Below are 27,261 nucleotides of genomic sequence, written 5' to 3'. Positions count from 1 at the left end.
CAGGCGCACTAGACATCACGCATTAAAGTTTCCATCAGGATACGGGAAGAAGGCAAGCTCAAAAGGCAAACGCATTCCTTATTCAGACGTGGATCTCATGCCGAGATCCATCGTGTACATCTGAACACCCCACTAGTCCAAATCCAAACTAGTCCAAAATGTGTCAGATCCCTGGTCTCCAGCATTCTCAGCAACGGACATGCAGCCTACGCAGGAATGTTTACAGAAATGGCGTTTCAATGACTCCCCCATCATGGGAAGGACTATGCAGCAAGAGGTCCCAATTCCTGCCCTCAAAGTTACTTCAGAGTCTGTTTCCCCACATGGCCACTGCTCTCAGATCCCAAAGGCTCCCCCAATACACGGAGCAAGGCTTTGGAAAGGATCCTGATATGGTCCTTGTGAGTAGGCTATTACATCAAGATAACAACCGATATCACAGCCTGACTACCCATAGATCTAAACAGACCGGAGGATCCTCTAGAGGAATAATAAAGTAACAAATCAAAACAAAAAAACCTGGCTTCTCGTCTGGTGACAGTCACATGTCTTCAGGGAAGTCTCTCCGGCCGTCTGCCATTTGGTCTCCTAATGGCCTGGCTTCTGTCTGGCCCTGTTATCATCAAATGTGATGATTTAAGTAATATTTTTTTTCAGAACTATTATGTAAACCACTTTCAACAACATAAATGGGAAGTCTCCTCACACAGTCCTTCTAGAATGTTATCAAATATTATTAGAACCACAAAGTGAGTGAGCTGACAATCATGTAATATTCCCTAAAGGTGGTTTAAAATAAAACCGCACGGCAAGCCTAGCTTCTTAAGAGCCCCTGACCTTTTTGTTGGTGATTGGAATGGACAGGAAATAGTTGGGTTGATAATCTTTCTTGGCCTTCTTCCTCTTCTTCACGTGATCATTCCTGTCGCCTCTATTTTCTTTGCTTCTCTTTGGGTTTCCTTGAGGTACATTTCCTTGAGGTACATCAGGGACTAGAGGAGAACAGAGCAGAGAGAGTGTGTGTCTCACGCATTTAAAGGGTGATAACCCAGCTTAAAACAGAAGAAGCCGTGCGGTATCTACAATAAGCCGAGATACTGTGCAACTGTCATCTTCAAATATGAAGGAAGAGTGGGCAAACACTTCCGTAAAGCACGTAATCATGAACAGTTTAGGCCACTCAGACCACAGGATCCAGTTTCAACTATCTAGCTCTGACAAAACAATGAAAGGATACAGCTGTGTCCCAATAAAACTTTATTTAAAAAGCAGGTCATACAGACACTTATGCCTTAAGACACTAACAAGCACTCTCTACCACATGCCGAAGGGTTTTGCTTTTGTTTTGTGCTGTTTTTCCCATTGTTTTTGTTTTGTTTTGTTGAGGAAGGGTCCTGCTATGTAAACCAATCCCCTTTCCTCGGCCCCTCAAATTCAGAATTACAGTTATTAGCCACAACATCTGAAATCATAGTCTTTCTACCACTTGGCTTGTTCGTGTTCATTTCATCCATTCCCTATGACCTAACTTCCTCCTGCTAACCTGACTTCTCCCTAGCACGATGTGCCACCACCGTCAGCAGCACTGGTGACCTAATACATGGGCCCCTGTGGACACTCCTGGTCTAAACTGTAGCAAGTAGAATTGTGTCAGACAGACCGTAAGATCAATTAATAATCTTTCCATTGGCTAAAGGTGAGATCATCTGAGCATCGAATCGAATAACAAATTCAGTAGTGTAAATTATATCAAATATGATCAAATCAAGCAGTTCATAATGGTTTACAACGACAATTAGGTTACCTCTGGAAAAAGTCAGAGAATTGTTCTAAAAAGCAGCCTCTCGTTTGCACATGGGACAACTCTACAACCTTGTAGCGCTCATGGTTTTGTCCCCTTACTTCAGTGTCCTGTTGACACTAGCCACTGTGACACTTGACAGTCAGTCACACTGTCCCCGTTTGCAGAGAGTCTTCCTGTGTTTACCATGTAGCCTGTAGAACCAGAACAGACTCTCTCTCTCTGCTGTCTCACCCAGAGCCTCGTTTTCCTTCCAACTCTGGGATCACATCTGTGTCCAGAAAGACGATTTGCTGATATTTCTTTTACTTGCTTACACACGAAAAGATTTAAAAAAAAAAAGATTTATGTAATCATCTAGCTCACAGATAAAACTATTAAAGGTTGGTGACTTGAGGTCACAAGATGCAGAAATCTTTGGCCATGTGCCCCGAATCTTTCACCGGATTATTTACAGCAATTTTACTAGTTAGCAAAAAGTCATCCGTGGAAGTACAGCTTGTAAACCCATAAACCTAATTTATTACACTTGTTAATGTTCATAATGACTTCAGTAGCCATTGACTGGGCTCAGATAAACTTGTCATTGACAAAGGCTGCTACTCTCTCAACGGCAGGTTTTCGCTTTTTTGTTTTTTAGCAAAAGCGCCACAAGTCATCTTAAGTAGATCATCTGGTTTTGTTTTTTTTTTTCCCCTCAATTCTATTTATTCCTCCAAAACTACAACAGAGTGAATTAGAAGAGAAATTAATTAAGTATTCCGTCTGTTATTGTGGTTTGTTTTCACACTTGCTCTTAATTAAAATGCTGACAATAAATTAGAGTTTGTTTTGGTATTTCCTTTCTCGTTATTTAAGCAGATAAAAAAAATAAATAAACCTTTCAAGTAGGCTAGCAATGGCTATGCACGCCTGTAATTGCAGCATTGGGAAGGCTGAGGCAGGAGGCCTACTCGGAGTTCAAGGCCAACGTGGGCTTAAACATGGAGTCACTGTTTTAAAAAAGTAACTACATTTAAATATTAAAATATTACTTAGTGACATCACGGTCCTCTTAGTTTGCAACATTCCCTGTGATATATATACAACACAAACAAAAAGTAACCTAATAAAGCGATTCTCAGAACTTACCCATAATGCCTTACGCTAGACTCTGTATGTGGTAGTCGCCTTCCCAATTAACTATATGAAGGACGCACAATACAATGTATGTCTTTTTAACTGACGAAGAGCAACCACTGATATCTGTACTACTGAAATATAATCTTTCCTATACAAAGATTTCAGATGAATTTTGCTTGACAATTTTAAAATGCATAAACATAACTAGCTGATAGGTAATGAACCGATAATTTCCTCTATTTCAAAAATCTCTAATAATTGCATTAGAACTCTGTGTGAGGAAGCCCAGCGTGATGGTGCACGTTTATTTTGCCAACGCTCATGGGGGCAGAAGGGGAAGTTCAAGGCCAGCCCCAGGTGCGTAACGGCTATGAGACCACGCTGAGTCCCGTGAGACCTTGTCTCCAAACATACACACATATAAACATAAAATAGGAATCAGTAATCTCGGGCTGGAGAGATGGCTCAGCCGTTAAAGGCTAGGCTCACAACCAAAAATATAAGAATTAGTAATCTCTGGCAGAGCGGCAAGGCCCTGAGACTCCCAACGGTGTCGCGGATCGGAGTGGCAGTGCCTCGTCCGCACTTGCCAGAGCGGCCCTCATGGCGCTGCTCCGACGCCCGACGGTGTCCAGTGATTTGAAGAATATTGACACAGGAGTTAATCCTAAAGCTAAGAGCCATGTGACTGTCCGGCGAGCTGTTTTAGAAGAAATTGGAAATAAAGTTAGAGCCAGACCGGCTCAAGTGGCTAAGAAACCTCAGAATACCAAAGTACCAGTCCAGCCCACCAAAGCAATAAATGCCAGCAAACAGCCGAAACCTACAGCTTCTGTGAAACCAGTGCAGATGGAGACACTGGCCCCGAAGGATCCTCTGCCTGCCCCTGAGGATGTCTCCATGAAGGAAGAGAGCCTCTGCCAAGCTTTCTCTGATGCTTTGCTCTGCAAGATTGAGGACATAGATAATGAGGACGGGGAGAACCCTCAGCTCTGCAGTGACTACGTGAAGGACATCTACCAGTACCTCAGGCAGCTTGAGGCTTTGCAGTCCATCAATCCACACTTCTTAGATGGAAGAGACATAAACGGACGCATGCGTGCCATCCTGGTGGACTGGCTGGTCCAAGTCCATTCCAAGTTTAGGCTTCTGCAGGAGACTCTGTACATGTGCATTGCTATCATGGACCGGTTCCTTCAGGCTCAGCCAGTCTGCCGGAAGAAGCTGCAACTGGTTGGGATCACAGCTCTGCTCTTGGCTTCCAAATATGAGGAGATGTTTTCTCCAAATATCGAAGACTTTGTTTATATCACAGATAATGCTTACACCAGTTCCCAAATCCGAGAAATGGAGACTCTGATTTTGAAAGAGTTGAAATTCGAGTTGGGCCGGCCTTTGCCACTCCACTTCCTAAGGCGAGCCTCAAAAGCCGGGGAGGTGGATGTTGAACAGCACACGTTAGCCAAGTACCTGATGGAGCTGACCCTCGTCGACTACGACATGGTGCATTACCACCCTTCTCAGGTCGCAGCTGCTGCTTCCTGCCTCTCTCAGAAGGTGCTGGGCCAAGGAAAATGGAATTTAAAGCAGCAGTATTACACAGGCTACATGGAGAGTGAAATACTGGAAGTCATGCAGCACATGGCCAAGAACGTCGTGAAAGTCAATGAAAACCTCACCAAGTTCATCGCTGTCAAGAACTAATATGCCAGCAGCAGGCTCCTGAAGATCAGCACGATCCCTCAGCTGAACTCCAGAACCATCAAAGACCTGGCCTCCCCTCTGATGGGCAGACCCTAGGCAGCCGGGCTTCCTTCCATCGTGTGCTTCTCAGATTTGTATATATTCTAGTTTACATCACAAAACCTAATTTTCTAATTGTGTATTGATGAAAAATAAAGCTATTGATTTTCTTAAGGTACCCGTGTATATCTGTATGCTCTATACTGAAGAAATGTAGAATGGCCTACCATAACCGTGCTCTGTACTGAAGAAAAATAAAGCCACTGATTTACTTAAGGTAAAAAAAAAAAAAAAGAATTAGTAATCTCTATAGAACAGAGTTTCACACTTAGGAAAGTCATTTAACTAAAAACCAACTCGGAAATGTTTTCTTTTGAGTCTTCAGTGTGGTTTGAGGGCTGCTGAGATGGCTCAGGAGGTAAGGGTGCTTGTACGATGTGAGTTCAAGTCCCGGGACCTTAATAGTGGAGAGAAAGAACCGATTCCCTCAAGTTATCCTCTGACCTCCATACGTGTGTTCTGGCATGCATGCACTCATACATACACCTGTCTATCAACATACATGCTCACCTACATGTACATTCACACAAATAAATGAATGTTACTTTTAAAACGTTGCTTGGTTGTTAGGAGTTGACAATCTTACATAACAACAGTGAAACTCTGCCCATCTTCTATGGGAAACAGACTGGGTTTGTCCCATCAGCAAAATGACTCTGCCAAGCTAACGCCTGCCCACTCCACTGTCAGAGACAAACAACCAAACCACAAAACATTTTCTGGAGGCTTCCTGGATTTCTAACCAATTAAGTCACAGTGCACTTCTCTTATAAAGAGAAGAAACCCACGTGAGTCCTGGCACGTCCTCTCTCAAGTCATGTCAGCTGGATCGCCAGACAGACTAAGGTGTGATCCAAACTGCTCTATTTCCCCACCGTGTTCCAGATTTACTTTCTTATATACACTTATGGTTTACTTATCTATCTCTGATGAATGACCCTAAATGTATCTAAAATTCTTGTATTTGACTATACTATTTGAGAACATTTAATATTCCTACATATTTCTAGTGAAACTTCCTCTTGCATAAAAGCACCCCCCAAAAATGGGAAAACCCCATTTCAGCCAGGCAGACCCAGTAAAGATGACTGTACAATGAGAGAGACTGTGGCTGACTTGGCTACTTTGTGGGCCCTTCTTCCTTCCACCCTTCTCGACTCCTCTTCTACCCCTTCAAGCCTCTAACACTACATAGGAGAGAACAAAGGATAAAGGGGAAGGGGGTGACATCAGTATTGAGTTTCTTGGGACGAGTTTAATCTTTGCTGTCAGGATATCGAACTTCTTCTTGTTTCTTCTTTGCACACGACTACTTAAATGGCTAAGAATAACCAACAGCAACGAACAACCACAACTCATCCCACCCCTTGGGGACCCTAGTGTTTACATACCCCCTGAGAAATCCCCAGAATTCCAAATATCATATGGTTGTACGAACTCTCTGCCACTGGCAAAATCATGCCCCTGATAGAGCATGAAGCAAATCACAGTCAGCTGCTGTGGACAATCTGAAGCAGCCCCACATCCCACACCTGGGATGAAAATGACAATATATTTTTACAATATGTCTGTGCTGTTGTTGTTTTTTTTTTTTTTAAAGAAACCAAAATGCCAAAATTGTCACTACAAGGGACATCATCTAAAATGTCAGGAAAAGTGTTCTCTCTGGCAAGGGGTAGGCTTTCCAGATGTCCTCCTGAAACAGTGTGCTATAGGATCTAGGAAAGATGGCCTCAAAAAAAACAAGGCAGAAAGGGATTAAAGGAGACACTCAATGCCATTGTCCAGTCTCCATATGCACACATGTACCACACTCACACACACATGAAGAAAGGTTTTCTAAAGCAATTATTATACATTGCCCTATTTTAACCCTTTTCTTATACACATATCCTCTTTTGATGTGTACAGTATCATAATGAGGAGGCAAGAAGGAATTAAAATCTGCATTCTTTTTACAGTTAAAGTCCCACTCACACACTTGCTTTTTTTTTTTTAATTTATTTATTTACGTTACATATACACTTTTGATCTCTTCATGCACACCAGCAGAGGGCACCAGATCCCATTACAGATGGTTGGAAGCCACCATGTGGTTGCTGGGATTTGAACTCAGGACCTCTGGAAGAGCAGTCAGTGCTCTAACCACTGAGCCATCTCTCCAGCCCACTCACACACTTCCAATGACCAAAGTCACACAAGAAGGAAATTCAGGAATTGAAGCTGAAAACAGGGTTCTGTTTCTCCCCTTATCCCACAGGGCCCATGCACTAAACTGGAGCTTAGAATCTGAAAGTCATCTTCCCACAGAAGAAAGCTCCCATCCTGTTGTTTGAACGTAGGCTAACTCTCAGATAGGTTTAAAGCTCTTAACCCTTTTCAAAGAGTGGTATAAGAACAGATATCGGTAGACTGGCCTACACCCCATTTTACACGGGTAGATAGTATTGCTCTGATAAGAACGATACTAAATCCTGCTAAGGGCAAGAGGTGGAGTTGCAGGGCCAAGATCCTGCTTGCATAAAGGATCCCCCTTCCTGAGGCCCATCCTGAGCAGAAGCAGACATCCTTTTCAAAGCATGAAGAGAACAGAGCTCACGAACGCACCCCAGTCCTTCTCCCTCATGTACAGTGGTCATGGACCTCCTCAACCAATAGCCAGACTACAGAGGTTACTCACACCTACTGTAAGCTGCTCAGATATACTAAATATGAGTAAGACATGGACAGATCAGAAGCACCGACAGATGGACAGCGAACAGGTTTTATCTCCCGCTCCTGAATAACAGAAATCTGTCACACCTTGGTAGAGGTGACAGACATTACGTACAGTTCTGTTTTCACAATGACATGACATTTCTAGTTTGGCATTTCAACCAAGTAACTAATTCACAAAGTTCGTAGACGATGCTCTCAGGGGCTACAGAACTGAACTGATAATGCTTCTCTGGTTCACTGACGGAGAGATGGACCTGATCAATGCACGGCAAAGTGCCCATAAACACGCAAACGCCACTAACCGTTTATTACGTGAAGGGGTAGGCTCTGTAATCACAGGTGGTTCTAAAGGACTAAAGTGGGTTGTTGTAAACCACAGAACCATCTGCCAGGTAGTAACCACAGAATAATCTGGTCCACAATTTTGTGAGCGATGCCTTAATATTGTCTGCGACAGTTCTGACAACAAAGTACCAGATAACTGTTAGCACTCAAAAGCATGACACGCATGTAAAATGGAGGAAACGTATAACTAGATGCAGTGTCTGCGCTCCTAAATATCTGTGTTTTAACACAGTACTTACGTCCACAGTCATCTTGAATGTCTACGGCAGCAAACGGCAGGTCTGCCAGAGAACCTACAGGGCTGGTCTCCAGGTCCCCCGTCCCTTCCTCTCCTCTTGATAAATGATCACACTTATTGGCATCTATTTCTCCTGTAACAAACCAAAAACAGAAACACGTCTTACTGAATTGTTATTTGTTAAACTCCAACACGAAAACCAAGCCAACTCAGCTAGGTGAATTCAAGTCATAAGGAGAGGTTATTAAGCTCTCCTTTAACAGAGTCCTGGGTGTTTTTTGTTTTGCTTTGCCTTGGCTTGGTTTTTGCTGTTGTTGTTCTTGGGTGAGTGGGTTGGTTGACTGGTTGGTTGGTTGGTTTTGTTTTTTCAAGACAGGGTTTCTCTGTGTAAAAGTCCTAACTGTCCTAGGACAGTTCCTAGACTCTCTTTGTAGACCAGGCTGACCTTGACCTCGTAGAGCTCCACCTGCCTCTGCCTCCCCAGTGCTTGGTGGACATGGGCCACCATGCCCATGTTTGCTTGTTTTGTTTTTGGATAATCTTGTTTCTAACGGTGCATTTTTTTTTTATATTAAACAGTAAACTTCGAAGGCTTTAATCCTTTCCCAAAGGGTAGTGTTGGACATAGATGACAAATAGATCTTCCATCTTTTATTGATAAATTTTCTTAAATCTAAAAGCGGTCCTATTTTTTCACCTATTGACAACGAACTAGCAAAAGTTATTTGCTGACTTGTTTATTGTGTCTTCTCATGTCTATTTTCCATTATGTGGGGCATTTTAATATATTTTGTTTAATATTGTTTTGTTAGGATATATTAATTATATATAACATGTTTCATTGTTACTTTCATACAAGAACAGTATATTTTGATCATAGTCACATGCACACATGCACGTAAACACATGCACACACAGACATGCACATGAGCACGCGCACACACACACACACACACACACACACACACACATACTTCACCTCTTATCCCTTTTTCCTCCCACTCTGTGTTTTTTTTTTTTTTCTTTTCTTTTTTTCGGAGCTGGGGACCGAACCCAGGGCCTTGAGCTTGCTAGGCAAGTGCTCTACCACTGAGCTAAATCCCCAACCCCCAACTCTGTGTTTCTGATTTGCATGAGGTCTTGTACTTTTTCTCCACAAACTCTTCCACTCCATCATTACACTGGAAATATATTTAAAAAGACTTGACTCTTGGGACTAGCAAGACGGCTTCCTGGGTAAAGGCTTTTGCCATGAAAGTCTGGCAACCTGAGTTGGGCCTGCCAGAAACCATCCACAGGTGGACAGAACCAATTCTAATTGTTCTCTGACCTCCATACACAGATCACCCATGCATGCCTTCCCATACACACAATAACAAAAATTAAGTGTACGGCTCTAAAATGCATTTTTTTTAATTCAACTATGAGAAGCAAATCATCCTCGTGGTATTTTGTAACAGCCCTCCATGTCATGCCCTAAAAGCCACGTTTCACACTGGGCCTTTGTTTTCCTGTTATGGGAAGAACACCCACAATGCTGTAGGTGAACGACTAAGGAAAAGACCAGAACTGACAGTTAATCGCTAAGTGTATCTTTCGGTGGTCTCCATCAGCAGACATAAATGTTGTTTGTACTGAACAAAATCCTGGAATACTTACTTAATTTTCGGCCAGTATACCATTGAAGAGTGATTTGCCTTGCGGACTATTTTTAAAAAGTACCTCCTTCTGTCGTCACCCTCTATTTTCAAATGCTATGGCTGCAAAACACATTCCATGAGAATATGTAAATGGCTGGAGAGATGACTCAGGAGTTAAGAGCACTGGCTGCTCTTCCATCAAACCTGGGTTCAGTTCCCGGCACCCACATGGCTAACCGCATGTTTGTCAACTCCAGTTCCGGAGGGTTCAACACCTTCTTAGGACCCCCGAAGGCGGTGCAAACATCTGCTACACAGACATAACCCACAGGCCAAACAGCCATTCACACAGACTAAAATAAATCTTGAGGGGGAAAGGGGAGAAGGGGAACTGGGGGAGAGGAGCTGGGAAAGGGGGAGGAGTTGGGCGGTGGCCTACGAGGCTAGAGAGAAGGTTCGGTGGGTAACAGCACTTGTTGCTCCTTCCAGAGGTCCGGGGTCATTTCTAGGGTCAAATCCCAGCACCACATGGAGCAGCTTACCCACCACTGGGAGATTTAACATTCTCTTCTAGACTCTAGGCACCCACATGCTGCACCACACATACATTCAGGCATGTACACATACAGAAACACACACACACACACACACACACACACACACACACACACACACATGCACACAAAATAATAACAATAAATCTTTTTAAACTATGACTTACAGGGTACTGGGGAACACTCAGAAGTATTCTGCCTCATCGGAACAAGGTCCTAGTTTTAATCCCTAGCGCTGGACACACACAAACTAAAATCAAATGAACAAACAAAAACCTATAGCCTGAAAACTGGTACTGTTCAGACCTGTAATTCTAGCAATAGGGAGACTGAGGCAGGATGCTCTCAACTCCAGGTCTTTCTATGGCGTGGACTCAATGCCAGCATGGACACCATCAGTCCTAGTTTTAAAAGTATATCCTCTAACTCTTCTACCTTCTCCTCCTCCTCGCCGTTTAGCTTTCCGTGTGTAACACACACGCAGTTTGGACTTAAACAAAAGTTTAAAAAGATCAATATGTATCTCGAACCTTTACGATGCTATGTAAAGGGCCCTCACTCACCCGCAGCTTACACTCAGAAAACAAAACAGCACTTGTCAGCCAGGTGTGGGAGCACGTACAGGCTTCTAATGCTAGCACACAGGAGAATTCGGAGTTCAAAGCCAGCCTGGCTAAAGACCAAGATCTTGACTCCAAATAACCAATATCAATGATAAAGCAATTTTTAAAGTGCTTACACAATCAAACATACCTATATACTACCTATAATGTATAAGAAAATTGCATAAAATCAGAATTGGGAGAATAAACTCAACTATGGCTCCCCTAACTTTTTCTCCATCTAGCACTTAGTGATAGGAGATAGTCCCCAATATGATACTGTCATGTCAATATTATTTCCCAAGTCTGCATGCCACGTGGAAAATTCCTGACTTATAGTGGCTTCAAGTAAGACTTTTCAATCTCGTGAGCTGGCATCATTCCTACTACTATGATTAGAGGGGAGCTCTCAGAGACAAGGAGGCAGGGCATGGGGTGGGGTCAGGATCTCAGAGCCAAGGAGGCAGGGTATGGGGTGGGATTCATGATCTCAGAGCCAAGGAGGCAGGGTATAGGGTGGGGTTGAGGCTCTCCCAGCCAAGGAGACAGGTTTTTAGAGCCAAGAGGCAGGTCGTGGGGTCGGTGCATGGGTGGGGTTCCATGTCCAGAATCTTCGGGAGGTGGCCCAAATTTTGTTCTCTGTTCAACTTTCCTTCCTGTCAGCTGTTCAGGAGAGCAGTGACATTTAGTAGAAAACAATCAAATTTTGAGTGTTGATGTCTCCCCAGGCTATTGAAATGAGGTATGGCCTGTCTTGTGATGCTGGGGTTGGGGGGGGGGGGGCGGTTAAGCAACGATGTTCGGCAGGCTTGGTGTATTTTAAGTCCTAGTTTCCCCTTCCAGTATTTGCCACTTACAATGAATGCTTACAGCACACATTCTTGGCAATACGTGAAATGGGGAAACTGATTTCTGAGTTCCTACAGAACTCTGAAAGCAAGGAGAATCATGAAAAACCACGGTGAATTAAGTCATTCTTTAAGTCCTTGATGTAGTTTAACTTTTAGTATAGCATGAGATCCATTTAGCACCACTACTGAGCAAGCGAAGTATGCTAAGTGAAGCCAAGAATCTTACATTAGCAGTGATGATCCCAGGCACCAAACCAAACTTGTCCAGGGACAGATCTCACCTCCAGACCAGTTAAACCAGGTCTATGTGGTGTAGACCAGGCTATCCTCCGGAATTCCTTACAAGCTCCTGAGTGACTCCCGTGTGCGAGGGAAGCTTGAAGGCCATTCATTGCCAAACTCTAGCTTTTCCTATCCCTTGAATCTACTCTAAATGATGGACTGCAGTAACAAGTATGATCAGCCGCAAAGTTAAAAGGCCTCTGAGTGTGTCAGCAATCCAGTCTCCTTCCAAGTACCTAGGAAGGGCCCACCAGGAGTACACAGGAACTTTCAACAACTGTCAGTACCCTCCTCAACGCTACCTCCCGGCCCCGTCTGGCTCCCCTTTGATAATTCCACTCTGAGCACTGAGCCAGCTCGCCCCCAAACACCCTACCAATTCTTACCGAAAGACTGGACAAGGCCCGTACACACCTAGGAGTGGTTACAATTTCACTGCAGTGTGGCTGTCTCAATACCCACGGAAAACGACGGTATTTAACAGCAGTCTCTGAACACGACAGGCTCTCTCGTTTTCACAGGACTCATTAAAAGGCGTAAAAAAGTAAAACCTAAGGAATGGGGGTTGAGGATGGGGCTTACCCTCAGACCGCTTGCCTATCATGCCCAACCCCGGGCTCAGTCGCACACACCAAAATCAAAACTAGAACCAGCCAATATCAGTGGGGAAAAAAATTAAAGGTTACTGTGATTTACTCTAGAGCGTTCTTCTGTGTTTGTGTACGTGTTTGCTTACCTGGCCTTGGTTTTGAGACAAGGTCTCCTACACTCCAAGCTGGCCTCAAACTCAACATGTAGCTGAGGATGGCCTTGAACACCTCATTCTCCCACCTCCATCTCTCAGGAATTAGAGTGTACATAACAGTGACCGCCCACTCTCATCCATCTGCATATTCAAATAATATTTACATTTGAGACAAAAATCTCACTAAATTGGTTGAATAGGATGTTTTTTTGAATTTATAATCCTGCATCAGCTCTCAAAATACCTGTTATAACTTTCCACTGTTAGAGAACAAAACGGAAGGAATTTCTGTAGACAAGACTTAACTCCAAAAAGAGAATGCCGCCTACAACTACTGTTTTGTTTTTCTTTTACTCTTTATGACCCTGACTTTATAGCTTTAGTTTGGGGGTTAGCCGATTACTGGGTTCTTCTATGGCATCTTCATACACGTGCGCCATCACCGTTTGCTCGTAAGAGTTCACCTTGCCACATCCAACTGCCTCACCATCGTCCCAAACTTCGTCCCCTTCTCTGCCTTCCTGTTACAAATGTTTCGTTCCTTTCTTCACTGTCCACCACCTTTAGAATCTCGTCCTCCCCTTCAAGATCCCCTCTCTAGTTTCACGACCTACAAACACACATACATAAACACACACACGCATATCTACGTATATAATTTAACTTAGGTCCCACCCATGAGAGAAAACATACATGTTATTTTCCTGAGCCTGGCTTACTTCCTCTTAGGATAATCATTTCTATCTCTTTTCCTGCAAATGCTATGACTTCACTTTTCTTTATGACTGCAAAAAGTTCTGTGTTACGGAATTTTGGAGACCATAGACACACCACTTTCTCTTTCTCCAGTCCTGTGTAGATGGGCTTCTAGGTTAGTTATATTACGTGACTACTGTGAAGAGTGTTGGAATAAACTTGGATGTGCGGGTAGCACATAATGCACTGACTTAAGTATCCCGTGAGCATACGCCCAGCAGTGGTTTAGCTGGCCTCAGGGTATAGCTATGGGGTAGTTAGGTTTTCCATTTCTTTTTTTTTTTTTTTTTTTTTTTTTAGAAAACTCATACTCTTTTTTCTTTTCTTTCTTTCTTTTTTTTTTTTTTTTTTTTTTTCGGAGCTGGGGGACTGAACCCAGGGCCTTGCGCTTCCTAGGCAAGCGCTCTACCACTGAGCTAAATCCCCAGCCCCAGGTTTTCCATTTCTGAGGAGCCGCTATGCTGGATCCCGCTGTGTTATTACACAAGCTCACCTCCCATCAACAGGGTTCATCTTTCCCCACTTCCTAGCTCTTGTGTTTGTTTGCTTTTGAGACACTATCTTTCTACGGACCCCAGGCTGGTCTTGAACTAGCAATCCCCCTACCTTAGCTACCGAGGGCTGGTATATGCATCACTGTGTCTGTCTCATACATCTCCAAGGAAGTGCAGATCATTCCACAGAACACTATTTCCCAAACTAAATGTCAGGAAGCCTTGCCCCAGGTCTGTATGTGCTGGGCTTTGGGCTTTGTTGTTACTATAAGTAACGACATCCATTGCAACCACAGGTCCTCTTTCATAAGGTGTAAGTACTTCTCTCTGAGGAAACTTCCATAAAGCAGTCAATCATTAAGCATTTAAATCCAAAATTCATTGTGTTGGCTGCCGTAATGTTGCTTAAATACACTGGGCCTGGGGCTGGAGCGATGGCTCAGTGGTTAAGAGCACTGACTGCTCTTCCAGAGGTCCTGAGTTCAAATCCCAGCAACCACATGGTGGCTCACAACCATCTGTAATGGGATCTGATGCCCTCTGCTGGCGTGTCTGAAGACAGTGACAGTGTACACATATACATAAATCTTTTTTTTTTTTTTAAATAGATAAACTGGGCCTCATAACCCAGACCTGTAATAACAGGTACTTTGAGAGCTGATGCAGGATTATAAATTAAAAAAAAAAATCCTATACAACCAATTTAGTGAGATTTTTGTCTCAAACGTAGAGTTAATGAAGTTGGCATAGACCACCATGAGAGAGTTCTTGCTTGCCACGTACCAGAATGAGATAAATCTACCACAAAATGTGTGAGCCACGCCTGTTGGGGGTCGCACTTGCAATCCCAGGAAGGCACAGGCAGGGAGATGAGGTATCCAAGGCTATCCTCAGCCTGAGCACACATGGCACAAAGAATTTTAAAGTCGCCCAACACTTGATCTGTTACTAAAACAGAATGTATCATTTACAGATATCCAGATAAATCACAGGAGTTCATGTAACACTAATAATTATGAAGTGAGACTGGAAATTAGCATTATTAGCATCCCTAGTTTTTGCTAATTGGAAATTAGCATTACCAGCAGCAATAAGCAACATTTAAATGGGTACCTTACGCCAGGCAAACGCACTTTGGAAAGTAACTCATTTAAATCTTAACAACTCTGTTATCAGGAAGACTATTACACCGGGCACTGATTTAGTAACAGGCCGCAAGTTAAGTAGATTCAGGAGCTACCATTTGACCAAGTGACCCTGTTACACAACCCACAATTTTCAGAATCAACTAGGCCTGCGCTCTTTACCAAATACTGACTGACTGACGGCAGCACTGTAAACTGAGGCAGGAAGCAATGTGCCAACAGGTGAGGAGCACGGAAGATGGCCTAAGGTTCCTCTTACTAAACTCTGGGTTCACTCAAACAGGCCTCCTCTCAACCTTGCTTGAAGCAAAGAGAAGAGCGGGGTCAGGGGGGAGGGAAGGCGGGTTGGTAATTTAAATGCCTAACAGAGAAACAATCAAACAGTGCATGCTCACCAGTGACTGAAAACCACGGATATGAAGAGTCTAACAACCGGAGAAAAGGTGACTCTCTGAAAGGCAGATATGTGGTCAAGGGTGTAACCGGAAGGTAACACTGACGTAGCATACACAAAGCCCTGGGCTTTATCCCCAGCGTTACAAAACGAACGGAAGATAAATCAAAAAGTAGCTGGAAAACAGCATGTCCCCAAGATGTAGAGTTGGGGAAGGAAGAATAAAGGCTGACGTGTTTCTGAATGCTAAGTACTCTCCAACCCCCTGCATTAGGTTATCTCTAAAGTGAATATTGCTTTTATAGGAAAAACCGTGAATGAATGTATTTAAAGGATTCTCTAAAGCCGCCCATGTAAATGCATTCGAATCCTCAAATCACAGTAAGCCTATCATCAAATCACAGGTACACATCAGCAAACATCAAAATCAAGCAAACAGAAAACATAAAAGACAGACTGGCCAAGTTTTACAAAATAGGTTTCCTATCTGAATAGCAAAACACGGCTCCGTTAGGCGAGACTCTCTTCTGGTCCCTGAGCTACTCAAACTGCTATGGAATCGGCCTGTCATCCGTCGCGGTCTATCTACTTGGATTAGCTCCATAAAGCGGTTACACAGTAGGTCTCCAGAAATGTTTCAACGTCGTGCCAACCGGGCCACTTTCCCAGCGTACTTCCACTTCCTCCTCATGAAGAGGGAGCAATCCAAATTAGTAAGAAGAAATTGGCAAGTCGACACTACATGAATGGAAGGACCGGGTAAACCAGACAGGCGTCTTAAGCTTTGTCACTATAAGTAAACAATATGCTAACAGCATCCCAAACTGCAGAGCCACGTGGTGTAAATAGGCGAGAAGGCTCCTCTCCTACCATCTAGTACTCTATTTCCTTCCCCCATTATCCACACTCCTTCACCTTATAAAAACATCTCAAGCAGGGACAGTCTGGGCATCTCCCCACATGATGTGTGTAACTGCATTCACATGAAGTTATACATACGTGTACATTATTCTCATAATTTATATTTGCATATAAAGTATTTACACCGTTAGCATGCTTAGACCGCCCACTTTAATATTCTTATGCTTTGTATGCATTTAGGATATAATGATCTTGTAGAACACCTTTTTTCCCCCTATTACTTCTCGGTTCCTTTCCCTCCAAGTCCAATCTCTAATTCCTACCCAGGTTTAGCACATAGCGAAAGGTGAACCAAGCTGAAGTACACTCTGGGCGCCAGCGGATTGGTGCCCATTTTAAAGTGCTCCTTGCCAAGCCTCGAGTAAAATCCTAAATGAAACAAGGCGGTGTTTAGAGCCTTCTATTTACAATTTAAAAAATAATAAAGGGATAAAGAAAACGGAGGGTTTTCTTTCCTTGATTTTGTTAACCTCCCCAACACAGTGGGAAAGGATGTGTTGCAAAACTTTGGGCCACGGGCCACAAGATAGGAAGACGTAAAAGAAACCGCAACCCGTGGGATCACACCCCTCTCCATTCGCGACGTGGAGTGGTGCACGGAGACCCACGGATGCAACCAAACGGCCGGGACTACCAGGGTTGTACCGGGTGTGAGGGGAGGACCGACCGCGAGGGGCGTGGGGTTGCGGGTGGCCTGGGAGGCGGAACGGGGCGGGTGAGCACGCCCCACGGCAGAAGCCGCGCCCCAGGGCGCGCAGGGCGGCGCGCTCTCACCCGCGGCGGGGCGCTCCATGGTCGCGGCGCGAAGGCAGAGGCGCGGGCCCGGGGCCCGCGGGGCAGCGGGGGCGCGGGCCGCGGCGGCCAGGCCTACGGAGGCGCAGAGCCCTGCGAGTCGCAGCATCCCCGGCACCCGACGCTTCGGGTGGAGCCGGAAGGGGCCGTCCTGGCAGGGCGCGGATACCCGGATCGGGGCGGTCCCGGGGCCGCACTCCGCTCCGACCTCTGGCCGCCCTCGGTTATTTCCTGCAGCGCGGCCCTTCCCGTCCCACGCTTGGAGGGGCGAGCCTGGGGCCAGGAGAGCATTCCTTGACCCGCTGTCTCTTGAGAGCCCGTGTGTTTGCTTTAGCTTGGAGCTTTGGATACAAAGCTCTGATTGCAAAATAGGCGGGCTGAGCAGAATGTACAATAGCTAGGCCTTGAACGTCGCTATAACGAGATGCTTTTATTTACGTAACATTACTTCCCCCCCCCCAAAAAAAGGAGCATTTTTAACAGCAGTTTAATAGCTAGGAGTTGGAATAGCTAAATGAAATCATCTACAGAGTTTTTTTGTTTTTGTTTTTTTGGTTTTTTTTGTTGTTGTTTTTTTTTTTTTTTTTTTTTTTTTTTTTTTTTTTTTTTTTTTTTTTTTGCAGATTAGGTTCCTCAGTATCCGAGTAAATAAGAGAAAGGCAATTTACTAAATAAAAAAAATAGCTAAAATATGAATACATCTTGTAAAAAATAATGCTACTGGTTTGTTTGTTTTCCGGGCTGAGAGCAGATGTTGGTATTAGTTTTGGTTTGTTGGGGGTAGGGTGTATTTTTAACTTAAAGAAATGTGTTGTATCAATTGATCCAGCCCACTTTGAGAACACCTCACCTACAGGGACTATATCCTAGAATAGGCATAAGAACAGAAAAGGCACTCACAGAACTATAGTAGTTAACACAACCTGTCCTGGTGGGACCGCACTTATCACAGAGTTCCAGAGGCGTGTACCTGGAGTTCAAGGCCGACCTGGGGGTGAATAGCAAATCCCAGGTCCTGAAGACCTACACCGTGAGAAACGATAAATTAAGTTACCGTACACTGGAAAACCTCAAAGGGGGTTAATATGACTTCTGGCTGTCTGTTCTCCAGCTGGAGCTCTTAGAAGCTGGTGGAGAAGTTTGATGAGTTCCCTGCTTGATGTTTAAGTCCCGGCCCCTTTTTGTGGATCTGCATGTAAGACGGTCTTTTTTAAAGAAGCAGGCTATCTAATCACGGAGAGAAAACCAAAAGTAAGTAAGAGAGATTGAGGCAGGAGGATCTTCAAAGGCCAGCCTAGGCTAGCTGGGCTGGGCAGGGTTTAGAATATGCTGTTTAGGCATAAGGATTACTCTGAGATGCAGTAGGTGGACAACCCTTTGCCCTCCGTTTTCCCACTGGAAGTAGAATATATATTTCTCTTTGTAAGGAGTATTTCTCCCTCCCCTGTTTTAAAGGTATATTAATGTGACTGGAGAGTAGGAACAGCATATTGAAACAGCAAGGTTGACAGGTGAAAGCCGGTTTTCACAGAGTAGAGCAACACCTCTCCCCCCTCCTTAGGCTTCCTGTAACAAACCAACACTAAAAACCTGGGAGAAGCAGGTGCTGCACCTCGTGTGTGGTCTGATGTTTCAGAAAGAGCTCAAGAGCCCACTCCTATATTTCTTCCTTTAAAAAAACAAAACAAAACAAAACAAAACCAAAGCAGTGTGTTTCAGTTTCTAACTCTGTGTCTGTGGTGTAATCCTTAGCCTTGGGACATAACTTGCAGTGGAGGGACCAGAACACCAACCCAGCCCCTAAACTTTCACCTACAATCTACCCTGCCTGAAATATGTGCTGGGGCAAAGGAGGCAGAGAACTCGTGATGTGGCCAAATAGTGACTGGTCTGGTCTGAGACTCACACCACAAAAGGAAGACTATGCCTTATGCCTGCGCAGAACCAGGAACCAGAGGCTAGACAGCCCAGAGCCGTAGGATAGGAAAAGAAAATCAAAACATAACTCCTAATGATAGTTCTGCTGTACTCATAGACAGTGCCTAGCCCAGTCGCCATTGCCCTGATCATCGTCAGAGAGGCTTCCTCCGGAAGCTAATGGGAGCAGATACAGAGAGAGACCCACACCAAACGTGAGCTAAAAGAGCCCCATTTGGAGTCTCCTTCCAGTCTCTACCTCTCAGAGCTCAGGAACCCAGAGGAAAAGGGAAAGAAAGAGTTGGAGGATTCTCCAGAGAGGTGGAGGACACCAGGAAAACAGGGCCCATAAAATCAACTAAGCAGGGTTCATAGAGGCTCACAGAGCCTGCATGGGTCCGGGCTAGGTCCTCTGTGCACATGCTGTGGTTGTTTAGTTTGGCACGTTTGTGAGATTCCTATCATCGGAAGCAGAGGTATCTTCGACTCTTGCCTATTCTTGGGATCTATTTCCTCCTACTGGGTTGCCTTGCCCAGCCCTGATATGAGGGTTACTAGAACTTGCTATGTTGCGGTCGGTTGGTATCCTTCGGAGACCTGCTCTTTTCTGAAGGAAAACCAAGGAGGAATGAATCTGGGTGAGAGGGGAGGTGGGGGGGGGGGGGACTGGAAGGGTGGAAGGAGGGGAAACTGTGGTCTGGAGAGGGAGGAAGAAGGAGAGGGGGAGGGAAGGGGGAGGGAAGGAGGAAAGGGGAGGAGGGGGTTAGGGAGAGGAGGGGAGGGGAGGGACAGGGAAGGGAAGGGGGAGGGGGAGGGGAAGAAGAGAGGACCGGGAGGAGCGTACTGAGCTCAGATTCAGGGCCGGCTCTAAGCATGCTTTACCTTGCCTTTTATTTTTCAGTTCCTGGCAGTCAAAGCAAGCCTCGGACTCTCTAGCCTTTCTTACTCTTTCTCTGACCTCAACCTCTAATTTAAAAAGCACGATTACTGTGCCAGTATTTAAAGCTTGCCTGGCCTGGTTGTTTTTCTCTCAAAGAGAAAAACTGGCTAGTCTTCTGTCAACTTGACACACGAATTAGAGTTATTTGAAAGGAGAGAGCCTGAATTGAGAAGATGCCTCCATAAGATCTGACCGTGTGGAGGAGGGCCCAGCCCAATGTGGGTGGCGCCAACTCTGGGCTGGTGGTCCTGGGTTCTATAAGAAATCAGCGCCCCCCATGGCCTCTGCATTAGTACCTGTCTCCAGAATACTGCCCTGTTTGAGTTCCTGTCCTGACTTCCCTCCATGATGAACAATAATGAAGTGTAACCCAAATAAGCCCTTCCCTCCAACTTGCTTTTCGGTCATTGTGTTTTGTTGCAAACTCTAATTCTAAATTATTTTGTTAAGCTAAGAACCTAAAAGGGCTCCCTGGATTGCCTGGAACCGTTGTATTCCTGTACCGGACACGAGAACAAGGCTTTCCCTGCATACCGATCTTTACTTAAAGCCTTTATTTTCTACACATTTGCTCCTCCCGTCCCCTCCCCCGTAGTCTCTTCATACTGTACCGCGCTTTGCTATGTTATGAAATATAATTACGGGGGGGGGGGGGACCTGGTGGGCCCATGCCAGGATGTCCCCCTGAGAAATCACACCATGCAATAGACCTAGTATAAAAGGGGTTTATTTAGGCGAAGGGAGAGGAGGAAGGGCCTGTAGAAGAGGTAGGGGCAGACAGATGGGGGCAGAGAAGGGAGAGACAGCAGAAAGGAGGAGAGAGATTGCCTGGCTGGGAACACGTGGGCGAACTGGGGTGGCGAGCAGTCTTTTCTTTTTTTTTTTTCTTTTTTTTTTTTAGGCTCCTAGACTGCACCTTACTGCGGCAGGTAATGGCGGCACATTATGAAGTAAGCCCTTGCTAGGTCCCTAGGAGGAACCCAGCGGAATCACCTGTAAGTCAACACCAGGTAAGTCCAAAAATGGCTGTCTCATACCAGAAAGGCTAAAAACACAGGAGTTGCTCAGTCCACAAGTCTGCAGTCTCAACGTGGCGCGAATACACGAGCCACTGGTTCTCAGTCCACTGTGGAAGACTAAAAAAGGTTCCTAATAGCACCAAAGGAATGTTACAGCGGAAACAACCAACTAAATGAACTTGCCAGAAAGAATAAAGGCAAGCAGGCAAGCCACAAAAAAAAAAAAAAAGCAGTAACACATAGATTAAAAATAAAAATAACCGTCTTCCATGTCCTTTATTTTGGGCTGCCACCAGAAGGGGAGGCTCAGTTTTAGGGTGGGTTTCCCCTCTTCGGATAACATGATCAAGAAAATTCCTCACTTGAGTTGATTAGATACAATTGAAGAGATTTGGCAACCTCAGGCAGAAGGCGCAGAATACACCCAGACACCAAATTCTTAGCACAAAGGAGACTTATTACCTGGGAGGGGCAAGGTGGGGGCTGCCTCTGGGTAGGACAAGAGCAGGCAGCAAGTCACAGCAGGGTTTTTTTTTGTTGTGTTGGTGGTTTGTTTTTGTGTATGTTTTCTTCTGCAGGAGTGGGTTTTTAAGGAGAAAAGGGGGGAAGTCTGTGCTAGGGTGAGTTAGTAAATCCTGATTGGACATGTTAGCCAAATAATGAATTTTGAATTTTGGACCTTGGTGTTTTGTCTCAGGAATAAGTAAGCAGCCAAATAAGGAAAAAATAGACCTTGGGGGCTAGCTTTAGGAATGTGATCAGTTCTTACCAGGGGGGTGGGGGTGGTGGGGAGACAGAGAGACAGACAGACAGAGACAGAGACAGAGGCTAAAGGGCAAAAGCTCTAAGCATTTAATTTGCCATGTTTGGGCCTGTTGAGAGGGCTTCATCAATCTAGTTGGCCACGAACAGCCATCTTGTGAACCGATGTGGCAGCTCGGGAGACCAGAGATGCTGTAAGGATGAGCTGGAAATTTGTGTGACTCCCTGAGAGAAGAGTGCCTGGACATGACCCCCGACCCCCTTGGCTGCTCTGCCTTCCTGCTTCGGTATGCCTGTGTCTGCTCCCCACCCCTTTTTACCTTGTTACCATTGCCCCATTGTTCCCCCACCAGACAGAAACTATGTTTTCAAGTCTTTGTGTTACCAAGTACACAGAGGTTGCCCTGAGAGTATCTATTGAATGAATTAATAATATTTTCAGATTTATATTTTAACTATTCATGTTTATCAAACAAACAAACAAGCCAGCACAGCCAAATAAGTTTCAAAAAGGAAAAAGGGGGGGCTGGGGATTTAGCTCAGTGGTAGAGCGCTTACCTAGGAAGCGCAAGGCCCTGGGTTCGGTCCCCAGCTCCGAAAAAAAAAAAAAAAAAAGAACCAAAAAGGAAAAAGGGGAAGAGGAAGGGAGGCAGGAAGAAGGGAGGAAAAGAAAGGACTCCTTGGGCTATCTTAATGTTTTCAAGTGTCTCTGGCCTGAAAATAAAGATGAATTGCCATTAGCATCAAGGACAAAAGTCCCTTGGGTTTTTACAGTTTTATCTTGCTGTCCCCAGCTGTGTTTGGTGCTGCTCCTGACTTAATCCCGATGACCCCTCATTCCTAGGCCTCACTTGCCTTCTTGAGCTCCCGTGGTCCAGCTGACTCCCAGACCACTGCCTGGCTGGTTCACAGGGCCACTATGGCTTCTCCCAGTCATCATTGGATGGTCCTTAGCAAATGAGACCAAGTCTTCCTGATACATTGTATCCTGCTGGGAGATTGGCAGAATCAAAGATATGATTTGGAACCTCTGAACGTTACAGAATTTCTTGAGATTAGTAGGTGCCTCAGAACACACCCAGCCTTTCTTCTCTCCGTGGGACGGTTCAGGGTATACCGTCAAGATAGATGCATGAGAACGGTTCGCAATCAAATTCCTACCTGGTTCCCGCTGCAACAGCCACCTCTGTCCTTCGGAGCGTGTTGCTACCAGACTTGTTTATCTACCAGACTCCTTTCAGTACAGATGAGAGCTCCACTTCTATCTGTAGTTATCGTCCTTTCCCTGTGAATGTCCCCCTGAACGACTGTTCTAATTCTTAGTAGAGAAACTCGCTCGTCCTACATATGAACTACAGCTGCAAACATTTTCAAAAGAGGTGAAGTCATGCAGTTTTATAAGACATAGTCAAGTGTCAACACTTTGCTAGGACTCTTGGTAACCAAGGGTGACTCAGGATTGACATTCCGTTGTGCTAGAGGGGAACTGAGACCCTAAAACCTGTTGTCCCCCCCCCCCCCCCGTGCTGGGGACCGAACCCAGGGCCTTGCGCTTCCTAGGCAAGCGCTCTACCACTGAGCCAAATCCCCAACCCCAAAACCTGTTGTTTTGTTTTTTGTTGTTTTTTTTTTTTAGCATAACAATTTTAAGATACTGCCTACCATCAGACACCACCCCTCCCCTCCCCTTTCTCCCTCTCTTTTCCCTCCCCCTCCCCCTTCCCCATGTTTGTTGTTAAGGATTGAAGCCCAGCGTTTCATATCTTAGTCACCTGCTCTACGGCTAAGCTACACCACCAGATCTTCTGCCCACTTAATAATAGAGTTGCAATGGCTGCACAGCTGAGAAATGTCCGATAATATTAACTATTAGAATCTGAATTTGACTGTCAGTGGTGGCTCACACTTTTAATCCCAGCACCTAGGAGGCAGAGGCAGGCAGATCTCTGCAAGTTCAAGGCCAGCCTGGTCTACAGTAAGTAGCAATCGATATCACAGCTTCAGCTTTCTGCGAGAGTACCACAGTTCAATTCACCGTTGACTCTTTATTGTTCAGACTTGTGTAAATTCGTGCCAGTGTGTCATTATTAATTATTAGGATGCTTCCTATCATTCCTTTAAAATATTGTATTACTTTTAAAAAGGCTCTTTTAAAATTATTTTGAATTATGTGTATGTGTCTATGAATAGAAATGTGCTCACGAATGCAGTTGCCTTTTGAAGCCAGAAGAAATGGGTTAGATCCTGGAAACTGGATCTAACCAGTTAAAGGCATGAGTGCCCAGGTTCTCTAAACTGTTGCAACGTCTCTCTCCAGCCCCACTATTTCATTGCTTAAAATAAATTCCCAGGAAGGAGACTGATAGATGAAAGATCATGACTGTGTATAGTTTTTGAACCATATTGTCAATTATCCACCAAAATGTTCAAACAAATTTATATGCGTGCTTGATGCAGTGGCCCACACTCGTAAGTCTAGCACTGGGAACCTGTGACAGTTTATACAGGCTCAGCCCAGAGAGTGGCACTATTAGGTATGGCACTGTTGGAGTGGGTGTGGCCCTGTTGGAGTAGGTGTGTCACTGTAGGTGGTGGTAGTCCTAGCTGCTTGGAAGCAAGTCTTCTTCCAGTAACCTTCACAGAAAAATGTAGAACTCCCAGCACCTCCTGCACCCTGCCTGCCGGATGCTGCCATGCTTCCTTCTTGATAATGGACTGAATTAATTAAATGTTGTCCTTATAAAAGTTGCCTTGGTCGTGATGTCTGATCACACCAAGAAAACCCTAACTAAGACAGAGGCTAAGATAGGATGACTGCAGGTTCAACACCAGGGTAGACCACATAGTAAGCTTAAAGAGAGCCCTGAGCTCAGTGGCAAGACTCTGTCCCTCCCAAAATATAGACTTACAAGCAGTTTTTGGAGGCTTATTAAATTATACTACTTTGAAGTTCTTTATTGTCCATCTGCAAGGTGCTGACAGTGATTTTACTCTTATTTAATCGTTAATGAATCTGAGTACTGTCTTGTGGGGTCTCAGAAAATGTTCTACTTTGAACTTCAACTGCAAGGCCCTGGGGAGAGTGAGTGTTGGGATGGGTGGGCCTCCACTGAAGCCCACTTATCTGAAGGCCAGGTCCACCGGAGAGGAGCCAGATAGTCTTTAGACCTCCAACTGAGATTTTATATATGGAGGAATGTCAAATGGGAGTCAGAGAGGGAGCATTCTCCCGACAGGAAGTTTTCTTCAAGCCGTTCACTCTTCATTATACCTCACAGTCACTTTCTGCCTCTTGGAGTCTGCCTGCGTCACCCAGTTCTCTCGCTCTCCTTTGAAGAGTGTTCTTAATTACCTGGCCTATGTTTGTTCTATTTTAATTTGTCTTTGGTTTCTTATATTCTTTTCTTTTGGATTAGCTCTCATGTAACCCAGGCTGGCCCCAGACTCACTAAGAAGCAGACAATGATGACCTTGAATTCCTGACCTCATAACTGCTGAGATTACAAGTGTGCCTGCCATGCCCAGCTTTGGCCCCTTTTTGAGCTTTATATTTTGTATAACTCCCATGAATGTCTATATATTATTAATATATGTGTCTATTTTTGCTCCTATAATTTGTATATAATCTATCTTTTCACATTGGAGAACCTTCAGAAGACTGAGGGACAATTTTCACTCCTTGAAAGCCATATGTTTTTGATAGTCACTTGCATGTCTTTATAGAGAAAACACTTACTTATTTTCTCTAAGTTGCCTTTTTTTTTCTACCTCATAAAATCTATTTATTAATTGTTTGTTTGGTTTGTTTTTTTTTTTTTTTTTGTTTACTCGCTTGTTTTCAGAGACAAGGACTAATGTCGTCCATGCTGGCCTCTAACTCACTGTTTCATCCAGGATGATCTGGAACTTCCGATCCTCCTGCTTTTACTTCCCTAGAGCTATGGTTACAGGTGAACACCACGATAATGAAGGACCCTAGTTCTTACTGAAGTGTAAGAGCTATTAAGAGACTTGGCCTGGTAGAAAGTAGGTAGGTTATGGAGTTCCTATGAAGGACCCTAAGAGCTTTACACCTACTGCCTCAGGTCAAGATTAGGCCAAGTAGGGTTGGGGATTTAGCTCAGTGGTAGAGTGCTTGCCTAGCAAGCGCAAGACCCTGGGTTCAGTCCCCAGCTCCGAAAAAAAGAAAAAAGAGAGAAAAAAAAAAAAAAGATTAGGCCAAGTACCAGCTTCCCACCTCGGGTCAAGGATAGGCCAAGTTCCATTCTCCATCCACTGTTTTCCGGAGGAGCAGGGGCATTCTTGAAAATCCGAAGACTATACTGACATAGTCAGCTGACCCTCTGATCCCAAATAGAGTTCGGATGCATGCTATAGTCTGCCTATGCTTGCTAGCCAATAGATTCAAAGGTCAATATGTTTAGCCAATAAGTTTAAATTGTAACCTTGCTGATGCAACCTGTACCCCTAAAAAGTATAAAAACTGCTTGTCTATAGCCATTCAGGGTCACCTTCTAGTCAGTTGCCACAAGGAGCTGATTAAAGGTCGACCCTGACACGCTGGAAAATAAACCTCTTGCATTTACATCGAACTTCGTTCTCATGCCTCACTTAGGGGGGTGGGGATGGGGTCTCCCAAAAGTTAAGACTCACTTCGAGCCTTACCGTATCTCACTTACATGATGCAGGGAATGAACCCAGGACTCCATGTAAACTAGGCCAACCCTTTACCGACTGACCTACATTTCCAGCTCAATAGTTTGTCTACATTGAAAACATTTGCTGTAACCTGTTCTTCGTATTTTAATTATAAACAATAGTTTCAATGAGAACTTGAAAAAATCTGTTATTTTACATATTAATCTCACTTTTTTTATAACTTTGTCCTGATGACTTAAAGTCGTCAGTTTTCTCTGCAATTATTTGTTTGCTTATTTTAATTTTTATTGCATTCGTTTATTTGTTTGTTTATTTATATTTAGGGGTACACCCAATATGCACTAGTCCATTTTCCCCTTTTACTCTGTGGGTCCATGGACTAGAACTCAAACTGTCAAGCCTGACTGCAAGCAGCCTCACTTGTGAGGCCATTCCACAGGCCTGTGTTTGTTTGATCAACGGCAGAGTCTTACTGACTTTCTAATTGCTGAGGTTACCATATCAACTATGAAGACTCTTATACTGTATTAAAATGACCACATCTCACAACTCTAAATTGATTTAAAATACTCACAAGAAGCAGGGGGAAGAAGTGAGGAGGCTACAGCAAACTCTCAGCGTGAGGTACGGCTGGGCTGGGCTAGCAGGGTGAGTCCTTGGAAACTTGCTTGCTTATGCATCCTGAGTTCGAGGCCTGTCAGTTCCCCCGCTGAGGAGTAGATGTGAGGGCTGAAGCCCAGAGAGGTTTGTTTGTTGTTTGT

At 44.5% G+C, this 27,261-nt stretch overlaps 1 protein-coding gene, 1 long non-coding RNA gene and 1 pseudogene across 12 annotated transcripts in view; 2 read left to right on the top strand and 1 right to left on the bottom strand.

Annotated features, from left to right (window-relative positions):
* Akap7 (A-kinase anchoring protein 7) overlaps positions 1-17,494 on the bottom strand; it is a 262,161-nt gene extending 244,667 nt beyond the window's left edge. For 2 of the 8 annotated variants that reach the window (XR_010054020.1, XR_005487780.2), the window contains exons 1-3: positions 17,186-17,494; positions 8,029-8,160; positions 838-992 (exon numbers count right to left, since the gene is read on the bottom strand). Coding sequence is in view for 4 of the 8 variants with exons in the window: in XM_039081134.2 (XP_038937062.1) it covers positions 838-992; positions 8,029-8,160; positions 17,186-17,312 (414 nt within the window). In the remaining 4 variants the exon portion in view is untranslated. Of the gene's footprint in view, positions 1-837; positions 993-8,028; positions 8,161-17,185 lie in introns of those variants that run through there. The other 6 variants (XR_005487784.2, XR_005487783.2, XM_039081134.2 and 3 more) reach the window with 5 other exon arrangements.
* Ccnb2-ps2 (cyclin B2, pseudogene 2) lies at positions 3,459-4,963 on the top strand (annotated as a pseudogene).
* Positions 16,960-26,433, top strand: LOC102552728 (uncharacterized). Of its 4 annotated transcripts, none has more exons than XR_001835556.3 (4): positions 16,960-17,049; positions 20,962-21,070; positions 21,960-22,128; positions 22,686-26,433. It is a non-coding gene; the product is annotated as an uncharacterized LOC102552728 (long non-coding RNA). The 4 variants fall into 4 exon arrangements; XR_589870.3 differs by lacking the exon at positions 16,960-17,049 and adding an exon at positions 17,579-18,454; XR_005497397.2 differs by lacking the exon at positions 16,960-17,049 and adding an exon at positions 18,478-19,596.
* Positions 26,434-27,261: the final 828 nt, after the last annotated feature.

The sequence above is a fragment of the Rattus norvegicus genome, chromosome 1, assembly GCF_036323735.1.
Source record: "Rattus norvegicus strain BN/NHsdMcwi chromosome 1, GRCr8, whole genome shotgun sequence".
Lineage (NCBI taxonomy): Eukaryota > Metazoa > Chordata > Mammalia > Rodentia > Muridae > Rattus > Rattus norvegicus.
This window is presented reverse-complemented; position numbering and strand designations above follow the sequence as displayed.